A 23,496-nucleotide genomic window follows, 5' to 3' on the forward strand; every position below is an offset into this window, starting at 1 on the left:
AATATGGAGGGCGGAGTCAACATGGCAACGTGGGAAGATGTGGAGTTCACGTCTCCCCACAACTAGGGTGCCTGCCGGATGCTGGTGGGGGACCTTGATACCCATGGAGACGGGAGGAACCCCCAAGGGAACCGGTCGGACATGGGGGGACTGAGGGGGGAGGAGAAGTGGAGGATGAACAGTACTGGCGCCCCTGAGGGGTGGCAGAGAGTGGGGAAGGTTTCCCATGCTTGGATGGACCCTTGGGGGCTTGGATCAGGGGGGAGTGCACTGAGAGTTTCCCTTGCCCCATAGGCCTGGGAAGTCTACCTGGCTCTTGGACCGAGTCCTATGCCCTCAGAGGCCCCCTCCAGGCCACGTTGGTCCTGGGGGCATAGGAGGGAAACTGGGGGAGAACAGGAGAGGCAGGCAGGAAGGGCCTTCCAGGACCAGAGGAGCGGGAGAGGAGTGGAGAGCATTTGCCCTGCCCACTCAGGCCCCGGAAGCCTGCTGGGCTCCCAGGTGGGGTCCCCCACTCTATGAGACCAGAGGCCGGGGCCCCTTCTGTTCTGTTGAGCCTAAGCCCCAGCCCCCACAGCCCCCAGGGCCTTTTCCAGCCCTGTGGGTCCTAAGCATAGGCCCTGCTGACTGCCCAAATCCTGCCTCTGCCTAGGCCCTACCCTCCACAGCCAAGGCCTTTTCCGCCTTCCCCCCCCCCTTTTTTTTCTTTTCCTCTATTTTACTATTGTGGCTCTGTTTTAACTTCCGGTTGTTGTTTCATCTATATTTTTATTTTTTTTATTTTTTTATTTTTTTAAACGTGATGATCCATTTATTGATTGATTGATTGATTGATTGATTGATGGCTGTGTTGGGTCTTCGTTTCTGTGCGAGGGCTTTCTCTAGTTACGGCAAGTGGGGGCCACTCTTCATCGCAGTGCGCGGGCCTCTTACTGTTGCGGCCTCTCTTGTTGCGGAGCACAAGCTCCAGACGCGCAGGCTCAGTAACTGCGGCTCACGGGCCTAGTTGCTCCGTGGCATGTGGGATCTTCCCAGACCAGGGCTCGAACCCGTGTCCACTGCATCAGCAGGCAGACTCTCAACCACTGCGCCACCAGGGAAGCCCTATATTTTTATTTTTATACTCTTTCTGACATACATGTTAGTTTCCTAGTCTAATTTTAGTTTTTACTCTTTGGTATTGCTCTCCTTTTTTTTTTTTTTTTTTTTTTTGCCACCCCGCACAGCTTACAGAATGTTGGTTCACAAGGCAGGGTTGGGCCGAAGCTTGTGCAGTGGGAGCTCCAAATCTGAACCACTGGTCTAACAGAGAACCTCAGACCCCAGGGAATATTCATCAGAGTGAGGTCTCCCAGAGGTAATCATCTTGGCACCAAGAACCAGCTATACCCAACAACCTACAAGCTCCAGTGTTGGAAGCCTTAGTCCAAACACCCAGTAAGACAGGAACACAATCCCACCCATCAAAAACAAACAAAAAAATAAGACAGCAAAAAAATATGTCACAGATGAAGGAACAAGGTAAAAACCTACAAGACCAAATAAATGAAGAGGAGATAGGCAATCTACCTGAAAAATAATTCAGAGTAATGATAGTAAAGATGATCCAGAATCTCAGAAATAGAATGGAGGCAACGACTGAGAAAATACAAGAAATGTTTAATAAAGATCTAGAAGAACTAGAGAACAAACAAACAGAGATGAACAACACAATAACTGAAATGAAAAATACACTAGAAGGAATCAATAACAGAAGAACTGAGGCAGAAGAATGAATAAGTGAACTGGAAGACAAAATGGTGGAAATAACTGCCAAGGAGCAGAATAAAGAAAAAAGAAGGAAAAGAATTGAAGACAATCTCAGAGACCTCTGGGACAACACTGAACACACTAACATTCAAATTATAAGGTCCCAGAGGAAGAAGAGGAAAAGAAAGGGTCTGAGAAAATATTTGAAGAGATTATAGTGTAAAACTGCCCCAACATGGGAAAGGAAATTGTCACCCAAGTCCAGGAAGCACAGAGAGTCCCGTACAGGATAAACCCTAGGAGAAACACACCAAGACACATATTAATCAAACTAACAAAAATTAAATTCAAAGGAAAAATATTAAAAGCAGCAGGAGAAAAGCAAAAAATAACATACAAAGTTATCCCCATAAGGTTATCAGCTGAGTTTTCAGCAGAAACTCTGCAGGTCAGAAGGGAGTGGCAGGATATACTTAAACTGAGGAAAGAGAAAAACCTACAACCAGGATTACTCTACCCAGCAAGGATCTCATTCAGATTCGATGGAAAAATCAAAAGCTTTTCAGACAAGCAAAAGCCAAGAGAATTCAGCACCACCAAACCACCTTTACAAGGAACTTCTCTAGACGGGAAACACAAGAGAAGAAAAAGACCCACAAAAACAAACCTAAAACAATTAAGTAAATGGTAATAGGAACATACATATCAATAATAACCTTGAATGTAAATGGATTAAATGCCCCAACCAAAAGACACAGACTGGCTGAATGGATACAAAAACAAGACCATATATATGCTGTCTACAAGAGACCCACTTCAGACCTAGGGACACATACAGACTGAAAGTGAAGGGATGGGAAAAGATATTCCATGTGAATGAAAATTGAAAGAAATCTGGAGCAGCAATACTTGTATCAGATAAAATAGAGTTTAAAATAAAGACTGTTACAAGAGATAAGGAAGGACACTACATAATGATCAAGGGATCAATCCATGAAGAAGATATAACAATTGTATACGTTTATGCACCCAACATAGGAGCACCTCAATATATAAGGCAAATGCTAACAACCATGAAAGGGGAAACTGACAGTAACACAATAATAGTAGGGGACTTTAACACTCCACTTACACAAATGGACAGATCATGCAAACAGAAAATAAATGAGAAAACAGAAGCTTTAAATGACACAATAGACCCGATAGATTTAATTGATAATTTATAGAACATTCCACCCGAAAGGGACAGAATACATTTTCTCCTCAAGTGCACATGGAACATTCTCCAAGATAGGTCACATCTTGGGTCACAACTCAAGCCTCAGAAAATTTAAGAAAATTGAAATCGTATCAAGCATCTTTTTGGACCACAGTGGAAATCAATTACAGGAAAAAAAAACCTGTAAAAAAACACCAAAACATGGAGGCTAAAGAGTGTGCAACTAAATAACCAAGAGATCACTGAAGAAATCAGAGAAGAAATTAAAAAATACATAGAAACAAATGACAACGAAAACGTGACAACCCAAAACCTATGGAACGCAGCAAAAGCAGTTCTAAAAGGGAAGTTTATAGGAATTCAATCTCACGTCAAGAAACAAGAAAAATCTCAAATAAACAATCTAACACTACACCTAAAGCAGCTAGAGAAAGCAGAATCAAAAAAACCCAAAGTCAGTAGAAGGAAAGAAATCATAAAGATCAGATCAGAAATAAATGAAAAAGAAATGTAGGAAACAATAACAAAGATCAATAAAACTAAAAGCTGGTTCTCTGAGAAGATAAACAAAATTGATAAACCCTTAGCCAGACCCATCAAGGAAAAAAAGGGAGAGGATGCAAATCAATAAAATTAGAAATGAAAAAGGAGAAAACACAACTGACACACAGAAATACAAAGGATTATAAGAGACTACTACAAACAACTATATGCCAATAAAATGGACAACCACGAAGAAATGGACAAATTCTTGGAAAGTTACAATTTTCCAAGACGGAACCAGAAGAATTAGAAAATATAAACAGACCAATCACAAGTAATGGAATTGAAACTGTAATTAAAAATCTTCCAGCAAAGAAAAGTCCAGGACCAGATGGCTTTACAGGTGAATTCTATCAAATATTTAGAGAAGAGCTAACACCAATCCTTCTCAAACTCTTCCAAAAAATTTCAGAGGGAGAAACATTCCCAAATTCATTATATGAAGCCACCATCACCCTGATGCTAAAACCAGGAAAAGGTATCACAAAAAAAGAAAATTATAGACCAATATCACTGATGAGCATAGATGCAAAAATCTTGAACAAAATACTAGCAAACAGAATCCAACAGCACATTAAAAGGATCATACACAATGATCTAGTGGGATTTATCCCAGGGGTGCCAGGATTCTTCAATATATGCAAAGCAATCAATGTGATACACCACATTAACAAATTAAGGAATAAAACCATATGATCATCTCAGTAGGTTCAGAAATAGCTTTTGACAAAATTCAACATCCATTTATGATAAAAACTCTTCAGAAAATGGGCATAGAGGGAACTTACTTCGACATAATAAAGGCCATATACGACAAACCCACAGCAAACATCATACTCAGTGGTGAAAAACTGAAAGCATTTCCACTACGATCAGGAACAAGACAAGGATGTCCACTCTCGCCACTCTTATTCAACATAGTTTTGGAAGTCCTAGCCACGGCAGTTGGAGAAGAAAAAAATAAAAGGAATACAAATTGGAAAAGAAGAAGTAAAACTGTCAGCGTTTGCAGATGACATGATAACATACATAGAAAATCCTAAAGATGCCACCAGAAAACTGCTAGAACTAATCAATGAATTTGGTAAAGTTGCAGGTTACAAAATGAATGCACAGAAATCTCTTGCATTCCTATACACTAACAATGAAAAATCAGAAAGAGAAACTAAGGAAACAATCCCATTTACCATTGCAACAAAAGGAATAAAATACCTAGGAATAAACCTACCTAAGGAGTCAAAAGACTTGTACTCAGAAAACTATAAAACACTGATGAAAGAAATCAAAGATGACAAACAGATAGAGAAATATACCATGCTGTTGGATTGGAAGAATCAATATTGTGAAAATGACTATACTACCCAAAGCAATCTACAGATTCAGTGCAATCCCTATCAAACTACCAATGGCATTCTTCACAGAATTAGAACAAAAAATTTTACAATTCGTATGGAAACAAAAAAGACCCCGAATAGCCAAAGCAATCTTGAGAAAGAGAAATGGAGCTGGAGGAATCAGGCTCCCCGACTTCAAACTATACTACAAAGCTACAGTAACAGTATGGTACTGGCACAAAAACAGAAATATAGATCAATGGTACAGGATAGAAAGCCTAGAGATAAACCCACGCAAATATAGTCACCTAATTTACGACAACGGAGGCAAGAACATACAATGGAGAAAAGTCAGCCTGTTCAATAAGTGGTGCTGGGAAAACTGGACAGCTACATGCAAAAGATTGAAATTAGAACACTCCCTAACACCATACACAAAAATAAACTCAAAATGGATTAAAGACCTAAGTGTAAGTCCAGACACAATAAAACTCTTAGAGGAAAACATAGGAAAAACACTCTTTGACATAAACCACAGCAAGATCTTTTTTGACCCACCTCCTAGAGTAATGAAAATAAAAACAAAAATAAACAAATGGGACCTAATTAAACTTAAAAGCTTTTGCACAGCCAAGGAAACAAGACGAAAAAACAACCCTCTGAATGGGAGAAAATATTTGCAAATGAAACCACTGACAAAGGATTAATCTCCAAAATATACAAACAGCTCATGGAGCTCAATATCAAAAAAACAAACAACCTAACTAAAAAATGGGCAGAAGACCTAAATAGACATTTAACCAAAGAAGACATACAGATTGTCAAGAGGCACATGAGAAGATGCTCAACATCACTAATTATTAGAGAAATACAAATCAAAACTAGGAGGTATCACCTCACACTGGTCAGAATGACCATTATCAGAAAATCTAGAAACAATAAATGCTGGAAAGGGTGTGGTGAAAAGGGAACCCTTTTGCACTGTTCGTGGGAATGTACATTGATACAGCCACTATGGAAAACAGTATGGAGGTTCCTTAAGAAACTAAAAATAGAACTACCATATGACCCAGCAATCCCACTACTGGGCATATACCCTGAGAATGCCATAATTCAAAAAGAGACATGTGTCACAATGTTCATTGCAGCACTATTTACAATAGCCAGGACATGGAAGCAGCCTAAGTGTCCACTGACAGATGAATGGATAAAGAAGATGTGGCACATATATACAATGGAATATTACTCAGCCATAAAAGGAAACGAAATTGAGTTTTTTGTAGTGAGGTGGATGGACCTAGAGACTGTCATACAGAGTGAAGTAAGTCAGGGAGAGAATAACAAATACCATATGCTAATACATATATGTGGAATGTAAAAAAAAAAATGCTTCTGATGATGAACCGAGGGTCAGGACAGGAATAAAGACGCAGACATAGAGAATGTACTTGAGGACACGGCTGGGGAGGCAGAAGCTGCGGCAAAGTGAGAGTAGCACTGACATGTATACACTACCAAATGTAAAATAGATAGCTAGTGGGAAGCAGCCGCATAGCACAGGGAGATCAGCTCGGTGCTTTGTGACCACCTAGAGGGGTGGGATAGGGAGGGTGGGAGGGAGGCTCAAAAGGGAGGGGATATGGGGATATATGTATGCATATGGCTGATTCACATTGTTGTATAACAGAAACTAACACAGCATTGTGAAGCAATTATACTCCAATAAAGATGTGTTAAAAAAATTTGAATAAGAGTAAACTCAGCCATTTGGTAGACCCGAATTTTTCTGAACAGGCATTCTAATTTTGACCTCTGATTGTCATGTGAGTTGTTTTAATTCTATCACTGTATCCAAGCATTGCTTAATGGTCTGTCTAGCCATCTGATCCCCTTTGCTCCTTTTGCTGCTTCCTTTGCCCCATAGGTATTTGTGTCCGTGAGTACGCTCTTCCTGAGTATCCACGTTCTTAGTAATGGATGTAGGTTAAGTAATTAACTAAATATGTATCGTATCAATATATATCATTTGCTATACTCATGTACTTGAATAGAGTATTTCCTAAAGAAAATCTTAAGTGATCTTCTCAGCCAACTTGTTACTCTTATTTAGCTTTCCTGCATGTGGGTTTATGTCTTCTTCCAGTAAAGTTTAAACAGCCAGTGATTGTTTACATCGCTTATTATTTAACTTCCTGTGTATTCTTCGTGCTAAGATCCTTCAGACAGCCACGTGGGAGGTGATATTTGTACAAGATCACATTCAGTGTACACAAAAGAAAATGTTTTTTCACATCAGTGTCTTGTTTTAAGATCCTTGGTGGCTAGAGGAGATTTTTTTTTTTTTTTAAATAATTGACCCATCCATTCTAATATCTCCTCATTTTAATACATTTGCAATCTTGTATATATTACCTTGTATGTATTTACATACCTTCCCATGAATTTCACCTTAGCAAGATAAAATGGAAATATCAGTGTAAATTTGCTGTCATTAAACACACACACACACACACACACACACACACACACACACACACACACACATCCCACTTATCTAAAAGGTAACAGTGAAAGTTGTGTGAGAGATGACTAGCCTCATGACAACATGTTAATGCTGAGTTTCTGAATGTTTGTATATAATTAGAGAGTTTTGTCATATTAAGACTTCTCAGCATTGATGATATTCAAGATTATTTGTCTTTTCCTGAGTATGTCCTTGGAAACATTTGTTTAAAATGGTTAAAACCAGTGCTTAATGGATAAACAAACTATGGTACACTCATAATGATGGAATCCTATTCAGTAATTTTAAAAAAAAGAACTATTTATACAGATGCCAACTTGAATGGATTTCAAAGGCATTGGGCCAAGTGAAAGATGTCAGCCAGTGTCAAATTTGCATGTATTCCATTTATATGACATTATGGAAAAAGATGAAGCTATAGGATGAGGACAGGTCAATGACTGCCATGGATTAGGGGTGAGGATACAATGTGATAACAGTAGGATTGCATGCAGGAGTTTTTTGGGGGACTGTTTTATGTCCCAATAGTGGTGGTAGTTACACAAATATATACATGTGTAAAAAAGTCATCGCATTGTACACACATGTAAAAAGTCAATTTCACCGTGTTAACTTTTTTAAAGTAAAATTTAAAAAGAAAAATTAAGAGTGCTTGATTTTGCTTGTTGAGAACATCAAAAAAAATCTTCTCATGTTGACGGATACCAGGGACTTCTGTAAGAAAAATACTAATTGTAATTTTTTAATGAAAAATTCAGTGATGTAGTTACTAGGTTTACAAAGAAGCTGAAAATAATGTAGCTTCTACTCAGTGAATAATACCTTCAGTTCCATGCAGAGTGTCGGGAATACTCAAAGTTATGTGTCCCCCAGCAGCTGTAACCCGGTACTCCTGTACTTCTGTAGCCTTTCCTGTCTTCTTTATGGTGATCACTTTCCTTCCTTGGTGTGTATATACTGCGTGTGACAGTTACGGCGGCTGTGGGAACCATAACTTTAAGTTCTGTGACTTCTGTGAGTAAAACGAGCCATAATGTTGAATTAATGTCATTCTTCACATTTAATTTCCACGTTGTTCTAAGTGGAAGACTTATTGAGTATTTGAATAAAAGCTCCGTGTTCATTTTTGATAGTGTGTAAATGATGGTGGTGATGTGGGCTCGTTTTGTCACTGAATGAATGTGATCATTAAGTACAGGGAGGCTCCCTTGGGAGAGTGTGTATGGTGTGTTGGTTTGAGGAGTGATGGTTTTTAAGAAACATTCACTCTTCTGTTTGATAGCAGAAGGTGACAGTAGAAGATACGGGACCACGCACTTTAAACAGGAATTCTGATCCCAGCACTGGCAGTTTTACAGAACTGCCTTCAAACAGGATTGGTTAAGTGGAGCGTTGATTCGTTTCGTAAAACTGGAGACACTAACAGGGGGTGATCAGGCTGCAGAGGATCAGACAGCAGATGTTACTTCTTGGTTCTGCACATGAAGACCTGATCGGAGTATTTTGGGTTTTGCAAATCAGACAGAAGGGGAATCGCTGAGCTTCCAGGAGATAATCATGAGGACAGTAATAGTGTAAAAGGCATGAGGAGAAATCTTTTGAAATTGGGAGAGTTGAGTAAGATTTGATCGTTGTCATACAGCGGTCTTCAGGCTGTCCTGTCCCACTCCCCCGGGTGTCATTTTACACATAACACAAGTAGGAGGTACTTGTGTACCGGGAACTGGATGGGAAGGTGACCAACAGAGGCCCAGCTGCCTCCTTCCTTGTCTGCTGTCAGGTCGAGCCCATAATGAGAGTGAGGGCTCTTGGCCCAGCTGGGCAGTGGTGATACTTCCAGAGCCGGGGGGCACCAGTGACTGAAGTGCTGGGGTCCTTAGAGAAAGGTCCAAGTGTCTGAAGTCACCCTGGGTCCTGTGTGAATTTGAATTGAATGAAATGTATTCACAGTAAAGGGACATTCGAGCTGGGACTGGGAGAAAGGGGCAGATGTGATGGGAGAAGCACAGATGCAAACAACCGTGGGGCTTCTCTGCTCCCCGGTGAGGGCTTGGGAGGCTCCACGCCGACTTGTGATCAGGGCTCGTTTCTGCCTCGCTGCAGCATTTCTTGGTGTCACTGCATGCAGCAGGGGTAGACCAGAGAGCCCTGCTTGTTTGCAGCCCTTTGTCAGCTCTCTTAGGGCCTGAAGAAATGCCCTATTGCTGTAGAATCCAGGTTCTGTTGCTGCCTGAGCTCCACTTGATAGACAGGGAGAGAGAGAGAGAGAGAGAGAGAGAGAGAGAGAGAGAGAGAGAGAGAGAGAGAGAGAGAGAGAGAGAGAGAGAGAATGTCTTGGAAGGCAACCTGCCTTCTATCCAGGCAGGATCTCTGAATTGTGCCAGAATCTCCCTGATCTTTGCTGTGGGTGGGAAGGACCAATGACCGTAGTGCATCTGGTCCCCATCTTCACCCCCTCAAAGCTTCATGGTCATCTAAGCAATCGCCGCAAGCCTGCTGCCTGTATCTAGATTTACCCATAACTTCAGAGTTACTCAGCCTTGTTTGGAGGGAGAAATCTCATGTTTTCCCACAGGAAAGTAGCCCTGGCTAATGTGTCCGACAAACGGGAACATCCCTAAAATACTGGGAGACCTTTTGCTCCTTTTCCTTCCACTCTGCCTTTCCATGCAGGTAGTTCTCCTCACATCTAACCCAGAACCTTCATAAAATCCCAGAACTCCTCTGGACCCCACATCGGTGCATATAAAACCTGACGGAATGCAAATGTTTACTGCGTCCCATTACTAACTGCTGAACCGCACTCACTTCAGTGCCTGGTGGCATCCTTTCCTAGGTTGTCAGAGGCTTATTTAAGTAGGAAACATAGACACCTCCCAGTCTGAGATCATTTGTTGAGAATTTGCATTTCCTTACTCTTTGGTTGGTTCTTGTACAGTTGCTAGACCCGTGAGGTTATGGTTGGAGGAAGGTCTTTGTGGTCACATTTGAAATGTGTCCTACTAGACTGATAAACTCGGGTCTCTGGTACCTGATAGCCCTTTTCTCTTTGATGGCTGGGGGACCAGGCAGGTCCTCGATGGAGGGACCTGGCAGGATGGCCCTGCTGCTCCCACTGCCTCCCCTGGGACAAAGTTGCTGGCACGCTAATGACTTGGATGAACTACGGATGCCTCAGCGGCCCTTCAGGAGAGCAGAATCGGCCTTATCCACATGCTGATCAATGACTAAGAGGGCAGAGGCTGCAGCCAGATGGACTCCAGTGAGTCAACCTTTTACTGCCAAGACTTGCCACACACTCTGGAAGGCAGCCTGCATTTGACTATGCAAATGGCAGCTTCAAAGGGAAAGACCCGATAAAGGATATCCTTGTAGGTTGATATTCTTTTGGTTTTTTAAAAGCAGGGTTATTATTATTTTTTATTCTTGTTTACAGAAGCTCTATGGAAGTGGTGATCTGAATGCTTCTCTGACATCCCAACGTTTCGAAGAGCAATCTGTAAGTGGCATTCCTTAAAAACAAACAAACACTAAAGTAAATGCTATAAATATTTCTTATCAAATGTTTGGATCTTTGCCTCTTTTATTTCTAAAGGATGCTGAACTGTTACCACCCACAAAGACAGGCCTTGCAAATTGTGGCTGGAAAAGATGAATTCAGTGTCTATTGATTTGTCAGAGTGGGATAGATTCTTCTAAAAATACAGAGCCATGAAATTGAGTGAGATGGTGCAGGAGACAGACAAAGCCATTTTGAAGTGCTTTGAAATGTGGACCGAGAAACTTTCAAAAGAACGCTGTTGAGAGTGACTTAGCCACAGATCGATTCATTGAAATTCAAATAAGTGAACAATAAATCATTTTATTTGTACTTTTTCTCTCAAAAGACACAAATTTGCTCTTTTCAAAACTTGAATTGGATTCATTTAAGAAATATTCAGAAACCGAATTTGATGTTGTGGCTTGTAGGAGTTGATGCATTCCTGGAGAGGAAAGTGAACTTGGTGGGAGTTGAGACTGTGTGGGTAAGTGTAGGAAACACTATAATGGGGACCAGGGAGTGAAAGAAAAATATGCCACAGGCAGGAGAGCAGAGAGGAAGTGTCTCCCATATGGACCCAGGGGTGGGGCACATGTTGGCTGGGCACGTATCAGTAGCTGAGTAGTCGTGAACGGGAATGTTTTTATTACATGTGCAGGAGGTGGACCTGAACTGATGGGGGGTTGGTGGGGTGAGGGGAGAAGAGGAGGGAGACATCACACATCCGAGCTGAGAGGGGTGGACCAGGGTCGTGGGAACCCGCCCCATAGCTGGACGTCTGTGTGCTATGTCCTCTCTGGGTCCTCCACTGGGAGCTGTAGGATAAAGATCCTGCAGGGCATGGGTGAGTTTAGGGGGATGTCAGATGTCGGCATGCAACTTACCTGCTTCTTCTTGGGAATTTAATATTGTGAAGCTATTGTCATGAATTCTCATAGAATCCCACTGGGGAGAAGGATAAAGAACAGTGTAACCGTGTCATCGACACGGGTGGGTGGGAGTGGAGGAGGGCGCTCACAGATTTGCCGTTACAGTGATAATCTTCTTTCCTTAAATGAAGAAGTGTTTCCGACATTCTGTTTCTTGGGCCTAAGACAACTGACTTCAATGGCTTCTCCATCTGTGCAGACTCTCGGGGAAGCTGGCGATGGCTTGAGTAACCTGCCCAGCCCTTTCGCCTACCTCCTCACCATCCACCTGAAGGAAGGCCGGAACCTGGTGGTCCGGGATCGCTGTGGTAAGGCCTGGCTCTGGGCGCCCTGGGTAGCCTGCAGACCTCTTCCTCTCAACCCTCCTGTCAACCTTGCTAGTCAACCTTTTCCATCTCAGCATGGCCGGTGCTAGACTGGAGCTCAAATCTAAGCTTCTCCAGGTATCAGGGTATTTGCATTGAGTTATTGAAACACATGGAATCTTACTGTCCTTTTTTTATGATTAAATTAATAATAATAATCAAATATTGATGATCACATAAAGTTATTGTAGAATGAAATAAGATTGCTGTAAGTGCTTTATGGCTGGTATATAACAACTGCTAAAGAAAATGTTTCCTTGATCCTAGTTTAATTATCCATGAGAAATATGTAAATACATCCTTGATCTAAGTTAGCAAACATACACATAGATGGAAATGCCCTTTGAACCATCCTCCTTCCTGTCCTGAAATCCCACTGGACTCCCCTCCCTCTGGATAACATCTGTTATGATGTTACAACATATGTGATTGATTTGTTCACCTTTGCTACCTCTTTCTGTGCATTTACACACACATATATTTCTTAATTAAAGTGATATTTTAATATCGTTATTCTGCAGTATTATTCTGCATATTCCATATTCTGCACTAAGATTTTTTAAACTTTACAATATGAATTAAAGATTTTCCATGCTTTTCCATGTGACTATATCTCCCTTCTTTTAAATACTAATAGTATTCCATAGTATGTTGTGTTAAATATCTGTTTCTCTGCTGATGATAGTTCTTTTTTCTTACTTTCTCAGCCATATAAATGATGCTGTAATAAACATCCTGTGTATGGCTCCACACACAGTTAAGAATATATCTTAGATTAAAAATAGTGTATGTTTAAGAGCAGACAGTGGAGCCAGACTGCCTGGGCTCAAACCTTGTTTATTCCATTTATTGCTATTTGATTTAAGAAATGTTCTTGGACCCCCCTGTGACTTAGGTTCCCCATCTGTAAAACAAGAACATTAGTATTGACCTACCTTATAGGCTTTTAGGAGGATTGAAGGTAGTGACTTAAAACTTTGCTGGGCTTCTAGCACTTAATAAAAGTTAACTATTGTGAGCAGCTCAGGGCAGAACCTAGAAATGCAATTACAGGAACCTGAAGATGCACATTTTCGAATGTAAAGATACTGGTACATGGCCCCCTAAAAGGTACAGAGTATGTCCTCTCCTACACTATGGTTATGTGTTCCCTACCTTGTCACCATTGAATATTTCCTTTTATCACTCTACTTAGTTTTTGGCAATCTTCTAGGTCAAGTGTCCACTTGTTTTTAAGTTGTGCTTTGTGGATTATTATGGTGATGAACATGGACCTTTGTAGTTCCTCTCCTGTGAATGTCTCTCTGTATCCTTTGCCCAGTTTTCCATTGAGCTTTTCCTTCTAAATTTTTGTGAGTCTTTAAAATTTTCAGCATTCATTTGTTTGTTGGGTGTTGCAATTTTTCTTCTCCAGTCTGTTGTTTACCCCTCATTTTTATGGCCTCTTTTGTCCGTCAGAGGTTTTACATCTCATTACAGGTAAATATATCTGTTTTTCCTTTGTTGTCTCTTTTCATTTATTTCTTTTAGTAGGTGGGACCTTTTTATTCTAAAGAATTTTGTGTCTTTCTCCAGGTTTTTGCCAGTCTCTCCTGCTAGTTCCTCTCTACTCTGTTTTGGAAAAACTGTGAAACGGAGGATGGGTCTCCCTTCCATTTGTCTTCTGTGTCTCTTACTTTTTCTTTCTCATTCTTGCCATTACTTTTTTTTTTTTCAGGAAGAATTCCTCAGGCGGGCCTTCCAGCTCACTGTTTTCTCGTCAGTTGTTATGACCATTGTGATATTCTGTTCATCTTTTGAGTTGGCTTTTTTTTTTTTTTTTCATTTTTAGAACAGTCTATTTCATGCATGAGATGTTGCCATCAGCTTTGAGAGCATAAAGTATACATTGAAAATCTCCTGTTTGGTGCTTTCTCCCTTGGATATCCTTTGGTTGTGTTTTCCACTCCTCTTTTTATTTGTGTGTCCCTGTTGCCATCTATGGATGCTATTTTTGCTTACTGCTGTGTCCTGACTTCACTGAGCATGAGCAGGGTTGGGACATGCGGCCAGACAGGGAGAGCCAGTCGTTCAGGCTGATCCCCCGTCATGGAAAACCTTCCTCACTGGCTTCCTGCCCATGCTCACTTTTCCTGCTTGCAAGTGCCTTTGCTGGTCACTGCTCGGCACCAAAGGGACAGGGCAGTGCTGGGCCATCCAGCTGTTCTATGTGTGCTGCGCCAACCAGTCACCATGGTACTTGCTCAGGCCATCCTCTGCTTCCTGTATCCCCTGCCTCCAAGCTGGAGCATCCCTCGTTCACCTGCCGTCCTATCCCCTTGGCCCACCTCTGCCCCTGAAACTTTTTCTGCTGTGACTTTCTACTGCTCCTGTTTCGGACTGTGGGTTCTTCCATCAATCTGATCTCACCAACTTCCATCTTTTAGATCTGCATATACCCACTTTTTAAAAACAATATTACTATCTTTCTCTTTTCTGTCTCTTTCTCTTTTCTGTCTCTTTCTCTTTCTCTCTCACTGTCCTTTTGTAATTACTCAGGATTTCAAAATAGTGAACAAATTTCACTTTCTACTTGTTGGTAAATAGTGTTTTCTGTCAAAGATATAATTTCTTATCCATCAGTTGTGCAACTTCTTGTGTACTGTCATTGTGCACTATTATTATAAATGTCTGCATCTTAATAGGTAGCTCTCTTAAGGTTATTTTGAATGATTTGGGGCAGATAGCATTTTGTACCTGAAATCACATCTGAGGGACACGATCATAAACTAGAGTGAGGTGCCTGCCCACAAATATCCTGACTCTTGCTCAGAACCTGTAGTGTCCAGTGGATGCTTCTGTCAAATGATGATCATTATGGAGCTCGATTTGGGACAGTTTATCTGGAGATTGGAAGTGTGTTCCACAGAGAGCGCATTTAACTTTACTGGAAAGAAAGTGCTCTAAACCTTTAAAATACGTGTCCTGTTGTACATTTTTGGAAAGCTCCAATATAGTATGTAACTTTGGGGCTGTGCCCAGGCCTTGGACCTCTTCCAGGGCCAGCTGCCCCTTTTCCTGTTTTGCCATCTGTTCTGATTATTTATCCCTAATTGATGTGAGTGATCTGGCCACACCACCCTTGATATATCACACCAGTACACTTACAACAGATACTCAGGAGACAGTCAGTAAACTTGGCAGATGACGGGGGAGCCATTGCCTACATCAGAAAATGACCAAAACAATAGGGTTTATGTGTGCCTACTCCACACCTCGCTGCTTCAGGGCCAAAGGAGAGACTGTAATCTGTGCTCTAATGCCGTCAATAGCATCTCTATCTTCATAGTTTCATCAGAGTTAAACATCATATGACAATTTGGCTTTATCTTGTGTCAACCTAATATAATCCAAGGATAAATACCTAGTAAGGAATCTAGATCATAACCTGTTTTAGCACCTATATCTTTTATAACCGGTAACATTGTTCCTGTCTCTTTTATTTATTGGGAAGATTAATCATTACCTATTAAGAAAACACCCCCCTCTCAGCAAGTACTTCTTCTATACTTTGCAGTGTGGTGTGCCTTCCTGACTGTGACTGTGTTCATGACTGCTCGATTTTCACGAGTATTAAGGTAGTGATCAGGGCATGTTCGGTGCCCACTGTTGATTTGTGCAGGGTTCATGGTCACTGGCACCAGTGCTTGCCTCCTTTGCCCTGGACTGACATGGCTTATCGCTCTGCCAATATTTTCTATGGAACCCAGCCCAACCTCAGAATTTTATCCAGCACGGTCCTTTCGGCCAGTAGCTCTCAAATTTGAGTGAGCATCAGAACAACCTAGAGGGCTTATGAAAATACACATTGCCCACCCCCAGAGGTTCTGATTCAGTAGGTCTGGGGTTGTGGCCCGAGAACTTAACATTTCTGACAGGTTCCCAAGTGATCACGATGCAGCTGGTCCAGGAACCACATTGTGAGGACCACTGCTCTAGACACTGGGTGGTGGCACTTGAGCAGAAACACGTGCTTCTCCTGGTAGGGAGAGTTTCAATTCCCGATTAGACACGGCGTTTTCTTTTCTTGGGGCTGGACCTCACTATGCATTTGCGCTCTTACTCAATTTGTATTCTCTGAACATAATTTAACTTGGTATTCACCTCATTAACACAATTAGGTACAGAGAACGGTGTGATGTGCAGAAGTACCAAATATAAAAGGACTTGTGAATTATCTATGAATTTACACTATGCTGTATCCCGTGTTCTCCGATTCTCTGGATATAGGATCGAGAGCCGATTGTTTCAGTACTTAATATCCTTCAAGATCTATTCAGATGGCATTTCTATCTAGTCTTTTATGTTTTTCACAGACATAAGCTCCCTGTCATCTCAGTCCTATGAAAATTTTACCTCTATAAACCGTACACCTTTACCCTCAATTGGATAAATGACTGTTCCTCCCTGTTACTATTAGTGCTATATTAGCTGGGTAACCGTTTTATTCATCTTCGTATGCCCTACTGAGCCATACTGGTGGTTTATACATAGAATGCTTTTAATACATTTAGTTCTTCATTAGGGAAATCCAACTTAAGTGCCGGACTTAAAGACAAGGAGTATTAAAGACTACCATAAAAGGGAAAACATCTTCCCAGGAGGGAACAGAGTTCCTTCACTCACACCTTGACTCAGCAAGCGTTTATTCAGTCCCTTCAGTGAGATGAGCAGCACGCTGGTACTCGACTGGGACCTAGTGATAGAGTCCAGAAAAAAAGACTTACATACAATTTTAAAATGTCATACAGATCACCGGCTGCAACCCATTTAACAGAAGTTCTAATTCAGGTGATTGAAGTACAGAGAATAAGTGACTTGACCAGGGACTTGCAGGGAAGCAGTGGATGAGGCAGGACTCACCAGAATGGGTGGCTCTGGGGGACAAGAGGAGGAGTGAGACATTACCATCTACTTCTTGGCTTGTGATTTCCGATGGCGACTCACTCACTCTCAAGTGGAATTTACCCATCTGCAAAATGGGCATGATGTAGCTTGCCTTATAATGTAGTTGTAAGAACTGAAAAAAAAGAAAGTGTGTATAACATAGTGCCATACATAGAGAAAATAGTCAATAAATGATAGTGTGTGTGTTATGGTAATTAATGAATAATGATAATGAACTTGGCCCATGATCCTGACTCCCACTGCAGAGCTGGTTCCTGTGTTCCGTGTCAGCTTTCCCATCAGTGACCTTGGACACTTGGCTCTTAGTTTGGGTTAATTTGTCAGTACCCTTGTGCTCTCTCTTTATGCCCCGTCTTCAGCATAGGAGTTGATTTATGTTTTATTTTACATATATTCAATCATGTATTTTATATTTGTCTAAAATATAATCAATTTGATCAAATATTGATTTCACTTATGACAGGGATGCCTTCAAAGTGTTGTTGAAATGTGTTGCACCCTTGACTACAGAGGACCTGCTCCAGGATATTTAACCCAATTGTGCCATCACTCTTTGTGAATTTTTAGGGAGAAAAGAATTTTTTTGTTGAATCATTCCCTGCTGAGGGAAGAGGTCAGCATTTTCTTTGGATTATTACATAATCATTGCTGCGTAGGTAACATTCCATATAGAACATGGGTTGGCAAACCTTTTCTGTACAGGGACAGAAATGAATATTTTAGAGTTTATGGGGCATAGGTCCATAAACTTAGTGACAGCTACTCTGCTGGTCTAGTGACCAAACAGCCATAGATAATATGTAAACCAGTGGACATGACCATGTTCCAGTACAACTTTATTTATAAAAACAGGCACGAGGCTGGATTTTACCCATGTCCAAAATTTGCTGACCTCAGTCTAGAATATCATGATCTGATTTTGGATTTTCTATTGGAGAAGCTGCTTTTTAGAGTAGCCAAGTACATCTTTATTTAAAATAAGGAGGTATAAGCTAATGAGGAAGTGATCAAGTTGTGAAGCTCATGTTTTCAAATGAAGTATCTGGAAAACATCTCAGTAGTGTGACATAAAATAATGCAGAAAAATCTAGAGATGTTGGGTAGTAAAAAGTCATTTTTTTCCCCCTATATTTTCACTGGGCAGTAAAGTGAAAAGTCATCATATCTCTCTCAGGAAAAGATGTTTCTGACATACCTAAAGAAAGGATGTTCAAAGGCCCTTATAGGGTTTGTGATTGAGAACTGGAAACTTTGTCAACAGCCCTTTCATTGAAACCCTGTGTTTTTCCATTGATGTGAAGGGTAGTTGCATAGCGTCCTGCTGTGCACTAGCATACTAGGTTACTGATGCCCTCTGGTGGCCACATTGCAATACTGCAAAAGGGAAAGAAAAGCCCATTGCAGGAGTTCACAGCAACATCACTAGGGCATACACATCACTTCAGCTGTAGGCCTGAGGGCTGAGGGTTCATGGTCGTCTTCTTGATGTGAGTTTTAGGCAATGACAGTTCGTGACCCATTCATCCAGCAAACGGTTCTCTAATCCCAGCCCAGGTAGACCGGGACAGCTGTTTTTAGAGCAGGGACAGGTACTTTTGCAGATTATAGGAAGAATGCATTGCATAAGTCATTTTCCTATTTGAAAGGAATGGTTTAGACAAAATTTTTTAAAGATCTCCCACTAGTGTGAAAAGTTGGCCATGCAATAGGGGTTTAATAAATGACTAAACTGCTACCAAAATGTTCAAATGTCAGGTACCTCTGATTTGGGTCCTGTTTGCCTCTTGTGATTTAGGAGGCTGATTTTAAAGATTGTACCATTTCCATGATTATATATTTCTTCTTTAAAAAGGAAAGGATGCTTTTGTATTAGACCTAGAGAGGAACATTCTCATTGCAGCTGTGATTGGGGGACGGGCTGGATGTTTCTAGAACTCTGTGTTATATGCTGAGGAGCAGCCGTGTAGCTTCCCAGCAGGTGTGCTGTGAATGGGATACACTGAGGGTTCACCCCTCTGCCTCCGGGAAGCTCTGTGGGCTTGGGCCAGCCCCTCAGCAGTCTGTTCTGTATACCCTGTGCTGCCCAACAAAGATGACCTTGTTTGTGCTAGGATGGGAAGTGTTGGGGGCACTGGACAGTGGGTCAGAGTCACAGACTCGGGGCACAGACCATCTGGGTTTGCATACCAGCTCAGACACCATCCAGCAATGATTGTGGTGATTAAGCTGGTGCATGTGCTTATGGGGATGTGTGTGCGGTAGGGGTGACATAGCCATGTACAGTGGCCATGAGCTATTATTATTGCTGTGTCTGGTTCTAGTTATTCTTCTTTCGGTTTTATTTCTGTGTTTTCCCTCTGGGAAAGGCAATGACTTGTGGCATTTCCGCCAATTTTATTAGGGCCCTTCTTCCCAGTTTCTTGATAATTTGTCCCACCGCTTGCACACCTCTTGTTTTTCTCTTTAGATTTTGTACTCCTCACCCCCCTGCCCACTGCCAGCAGGGCAAAGGGTTGGTTAAGGTTGTTTTCTGAGACCAGTTCCTGCTTTCTTATCAGTGCAACAGCAGAAATGAAAGAGACACTAGTTTTTAAGGGTGCATTATTTGAATAAGAACTCCATTGTGAATTGGTGGTTTTATTTTCTTCATCTTAAATTTGACTCAGAAGATGCCCCTCAAGTTTCATAACGACCAACATGGGAAAGCTTGGTGTGGATGAAGTCATCCCAGTAGGTCATTACTAATTGGAATTTTTTACTGAATGTACTACACTGATCTGATTTTATAAAAAATACTGAGTTCTAAAGTAAAATAGGATCTGACTTCAAATTACTTGGTTATTTGCTATTTTTGCTTCACATATATATTTTTTCTGTATTATAAAAGTTTTATTTTGAGAAGAAATTAAAAACAGTGGTACACCTTTCTTTGTTTAATTAATGTTCCAGATTAGGTTATCATTCCAGATTTTAATTACTAGTAATAAGGCTGCAGCACACATTCTTGTGCCTACATCTGTGTGTCAAACTTTATTTCTTTGCAAGTCGTTTATTGCAGTGAATTGGATGTTTTCTGTCACACGATCTGACATCTCAAGATTCTCCTTAACAGAACTGCCAGTTCACTCTTGAGAAACACCTCTATTTTGCTCACCCACCAGGAGCATATGAGTGATCCACTTCCCGTTTCTCACCTCCACTGTGTGTAGATTATCTATGTCAATTTTGATAGAGAAGCAGTATCGTCTTGGTTTTGTTTTAATTTGTGCTGAGAAATTTGGACCCTGAGATATATTTGGTTAAGAGATATTTGCTTCTCTATTGTACACAGTCAACTCCATGCATCTCTGTGGCTTATTCTCCTGGTTCCTGGATATGTTCACGTATATTTTTCTAATTTGTCATTTGCCTTTTAATTTTGTTTATAAAGTTTTTGTTGCAAACCTCTTTTCCAGTCTTACGATTTTATTCTGGAGAGTTCCTTTTCTTCCTTGCTTCCTGCGTTTTTGTACCTTGAAAGGCCTTTTCTCTCTTGAGAGAAAGATGCATTAACCTATATTTATTCTTTTCTGTCTGGTTTTACATTTTTTTCATTAATCTCTTTGCTCTGTATCAAGTTTATTTTGATTTCTTGGCCCAGAATCGGAACTTAGTTTTACTTTTTGCCAAATGGCTATTTAATTAACTAGGACTAAATTTTCCTTTCCCTAATGATTTGATGGCCACTTTTTGATTGGGTATTAAAACGCAGTCCATATGAGGGTCTGCGTTTTGGATTTCTCTTTGATTCCTATGGATGTGTTGTTTTGTTCCAGTGCCAGCACCACATCCCAGTTGTACTGTATTGAAAGGTCACAGTCAATACTTTTTATTTTGCGAAAACTGGGGCTTTGCTTCACATTGGAGTACCTACTCTGAGCACCAGGTGGCGCTCGATCATTGGTGTGCTTGTGTGGGAGCAAGGAACACACATCTGGTCAGCTTATTCAGAAAGATGCTCATTCATTAGCAAACTTGAAACTTTAAAGATGCAAACACCCATCCTGAAACCCAGGTAGCAGTTGGATTTCCTCCACTTGGTGAGTTTTGGTAGCCTGCCAAGCTTCCGCAACAGGGATGGGGAGCTGAGTTTGGGAATCTGCTTCTCTTTACCCCTTTTCCGCTAGGATATAGACCAGCATCCAAACAGCCATTAGTGGATTCTCACAACTGAGCTCTTTCCTCTAGAGATTTTTGTTGATGGGTTTTGTTTTGACACTCTGCATCCTCATAGGTTGGTTAGAAGGTCTTGGTCCTCCCCTGCTTTAGATAGTCAATTACCTGTTCCTTCTGTGGGATCCCATCTCCACTCCTGTGAAGTATTCTGGAGCAAAACAGGCCTGCTTCCTGTGTCCACTGCTTGTAAAAAATCACCTTACACCCACCCGAAGATCATTGACTTGAATTTTGCATGCCTTCCATTTGGTTGAATTGGATTTCTCTGTAGGAGTGGTTTTTTCTGTTCATTTCCACCCTGATGTATAATAATATGTGCAGCATGGCATGCTATGTTTTGAGTAGTTCTTTTTACTTCCTTTGTTTGATTGTGGTGTCGATATGGTGGATTCTGCTAGAGAGTGCGTGCACGGTTTACGCAGAGGATGAAGTCCACAGAGGGTGTATCTGTGTGTTTCCATGTGTCTGTGATTTTACTTGTGGCTTAATTTGGAGGTCAGCTACAGTACTGGTCAGCTAATTCCATCATGCCATCGCACCTCAGGTGTCCCCAACATGCTGAATTTGAGGCGGGGAGCATGGCACACGATGGTGAAGGGTGTTATTCCCGAGACAATCAGCGTGTAACAATTTACCATATGTTCGTGAATTCTGGAGTGTGGATTTGGACAAGGCACAGTGGGGATGGCTTGCTTTGCCACACACTGTCTGGGGCCTCAACCTGGAAGACTTGAGATTTGGGGGATGACTTACTGTGGGGACTTTATCATCTGAAGACTCAAAGGCCCTTTCACACACATGTTGGGTGCCTGGGATGGGCTGCTTGGAAGAGGACGACTGTTGGCACATGAGGCCTGGCTTCCTCACGGCCTGGTGCTCTCAGAATTGTCACACTTCTTACATCACGGCTCAGGGCGCCAGACGTGAAGGGCCAGTGCACGAGGCAGGGGCTGTGTCACCGGTTACAGCAGAGCCTTGGAAGGAACACAGTGTTATTTTCACCACCCCGCATTGGTTAAAGCAGTTGCCCAGATTACAGGGGACAAGGTAGGCACCCTGCTTCTTACTTACTTACTTACTTACTTACTTACTTATTTATTTATTTATTTATTTATTTATTTATTTATGGCTGTGTTGGGTCTTCGTTTCTGTGCGAGGGCTTTCTCTAGTTCCGGCAAGCGGGGTCCACTCTTCATCGCGGTGCGTGGGCCTCTCACCGTCGCGGCCTCTCTTGTTGCGGAGCACAGGCTTCAGACGCGCATGCTCAGTAGTTGCGGAGCACAGGCTCCAGACGCGCAGGCTCAGTAGTTGTGGCTCACGGGCCTAGTTGCTCCGCGGCATGTGGGATCTTCCCAGACCAGGGCTCGAACCCGTGTCCCCTGCATTGGCGGGCAGATTCTCAACCACTGCGCCACCAGGGAAGCCCGGCACCCTGCTTCTTGATGGAAGGAGCATCAGTACTTGGAGGTTGTGCTTAGGTATTAGGTGTGGCTGCACTTAGGAAAGCTTTAGTGTGCAGTGGGTCTGCGACTGAGGCTTGGCTCTAGCAACTCAGTAGCCATCCTCATCCTTAAAACTGCAACATAATACCGTTTTAGGAGGAGCAAATGAGATCCCATCCATTGTGAGTATTATACTAAACTTCAGTCCTGTTGTCTCTTTTCCATAAAGGCTGGTATCCATTTCATTAGACTTAGATTTATGCCTAAATGATAGCTTCGGCTGGGGACATTTGAAGTATTTTTATTAATAAAGAGGAGAATGTGAAGGTATTAATAGTTGTGTGTACTTTGGCAAAGTGGATTTCTGGAACACCGAGAGCTGATACCCTTATAGATCTGGGAGGTTTGACCCTTTAGAGAGACTTCAGGCAGCTACATTCATTGGCTTTCTGGCTTACTCGTAACTTTATTTCCTTTTATCCCCCCAATGCGTTCTGCTCTGTTTATAGTGCTGCCTCCTGGCCACTGCCTCTCCTCTCCTCTCCTTTTTTCTATGTGGTCATGCTTTCCTCTAACTTTTACCTGGCTTCCTCCTCCTTTGGTGTTACAAGGGCAACCATGCATGCTGTCTCTGAGCAGAAGTTTACACCCCTGTGTACTTCTGATCACCTCATCAAGAATAGGGGTG

General features: G+C 41.7%; 1 protein-coding gene across 5 annotated transcripts in view; it reads left to right on the forward strand.

The window, feature by feature from the left end:
- Positions 1-23,496, forward strand: part of MCTP2 (multiple C2 and transmembrane domain containing 2) — a 259,896-nt gene that overhangs the window by 77,767 nt on the left and 158,633 nt on the right. For all 5 annotated transcript variants that reach the window (XM_057544190.1, XM_007164994.2, XM_007164995.2 and 2 more), the window contains exons 3-4: positions 10,806-10,868; positions 12,039-12,147. In XM_057544190.1, the coding sequence (XP_057400173.1) occupies positions 10,806-10,868; positions 12,039-12,147 (172 nt within the window). The remainder of the gene's footprint in view (positions 1-10,805; positions 10,869-12,038; positions 12,148-23,496) is intronic.

Source organism: Balaenoptera acutorostrata, chromosome 3, assembly GCF_949987535.1.
Source record: "Balaenoptera acutorostrata chromosome 3, mBalAcu1.1, whole genome shotgun sequence".
Lineage (NCBI taxonomy): Eukaryota > Metazoa > Chordata > Mammalia > Artiodactyla > Balaenopteridae > Balaenoptera > Balaenoptera acutorostrata.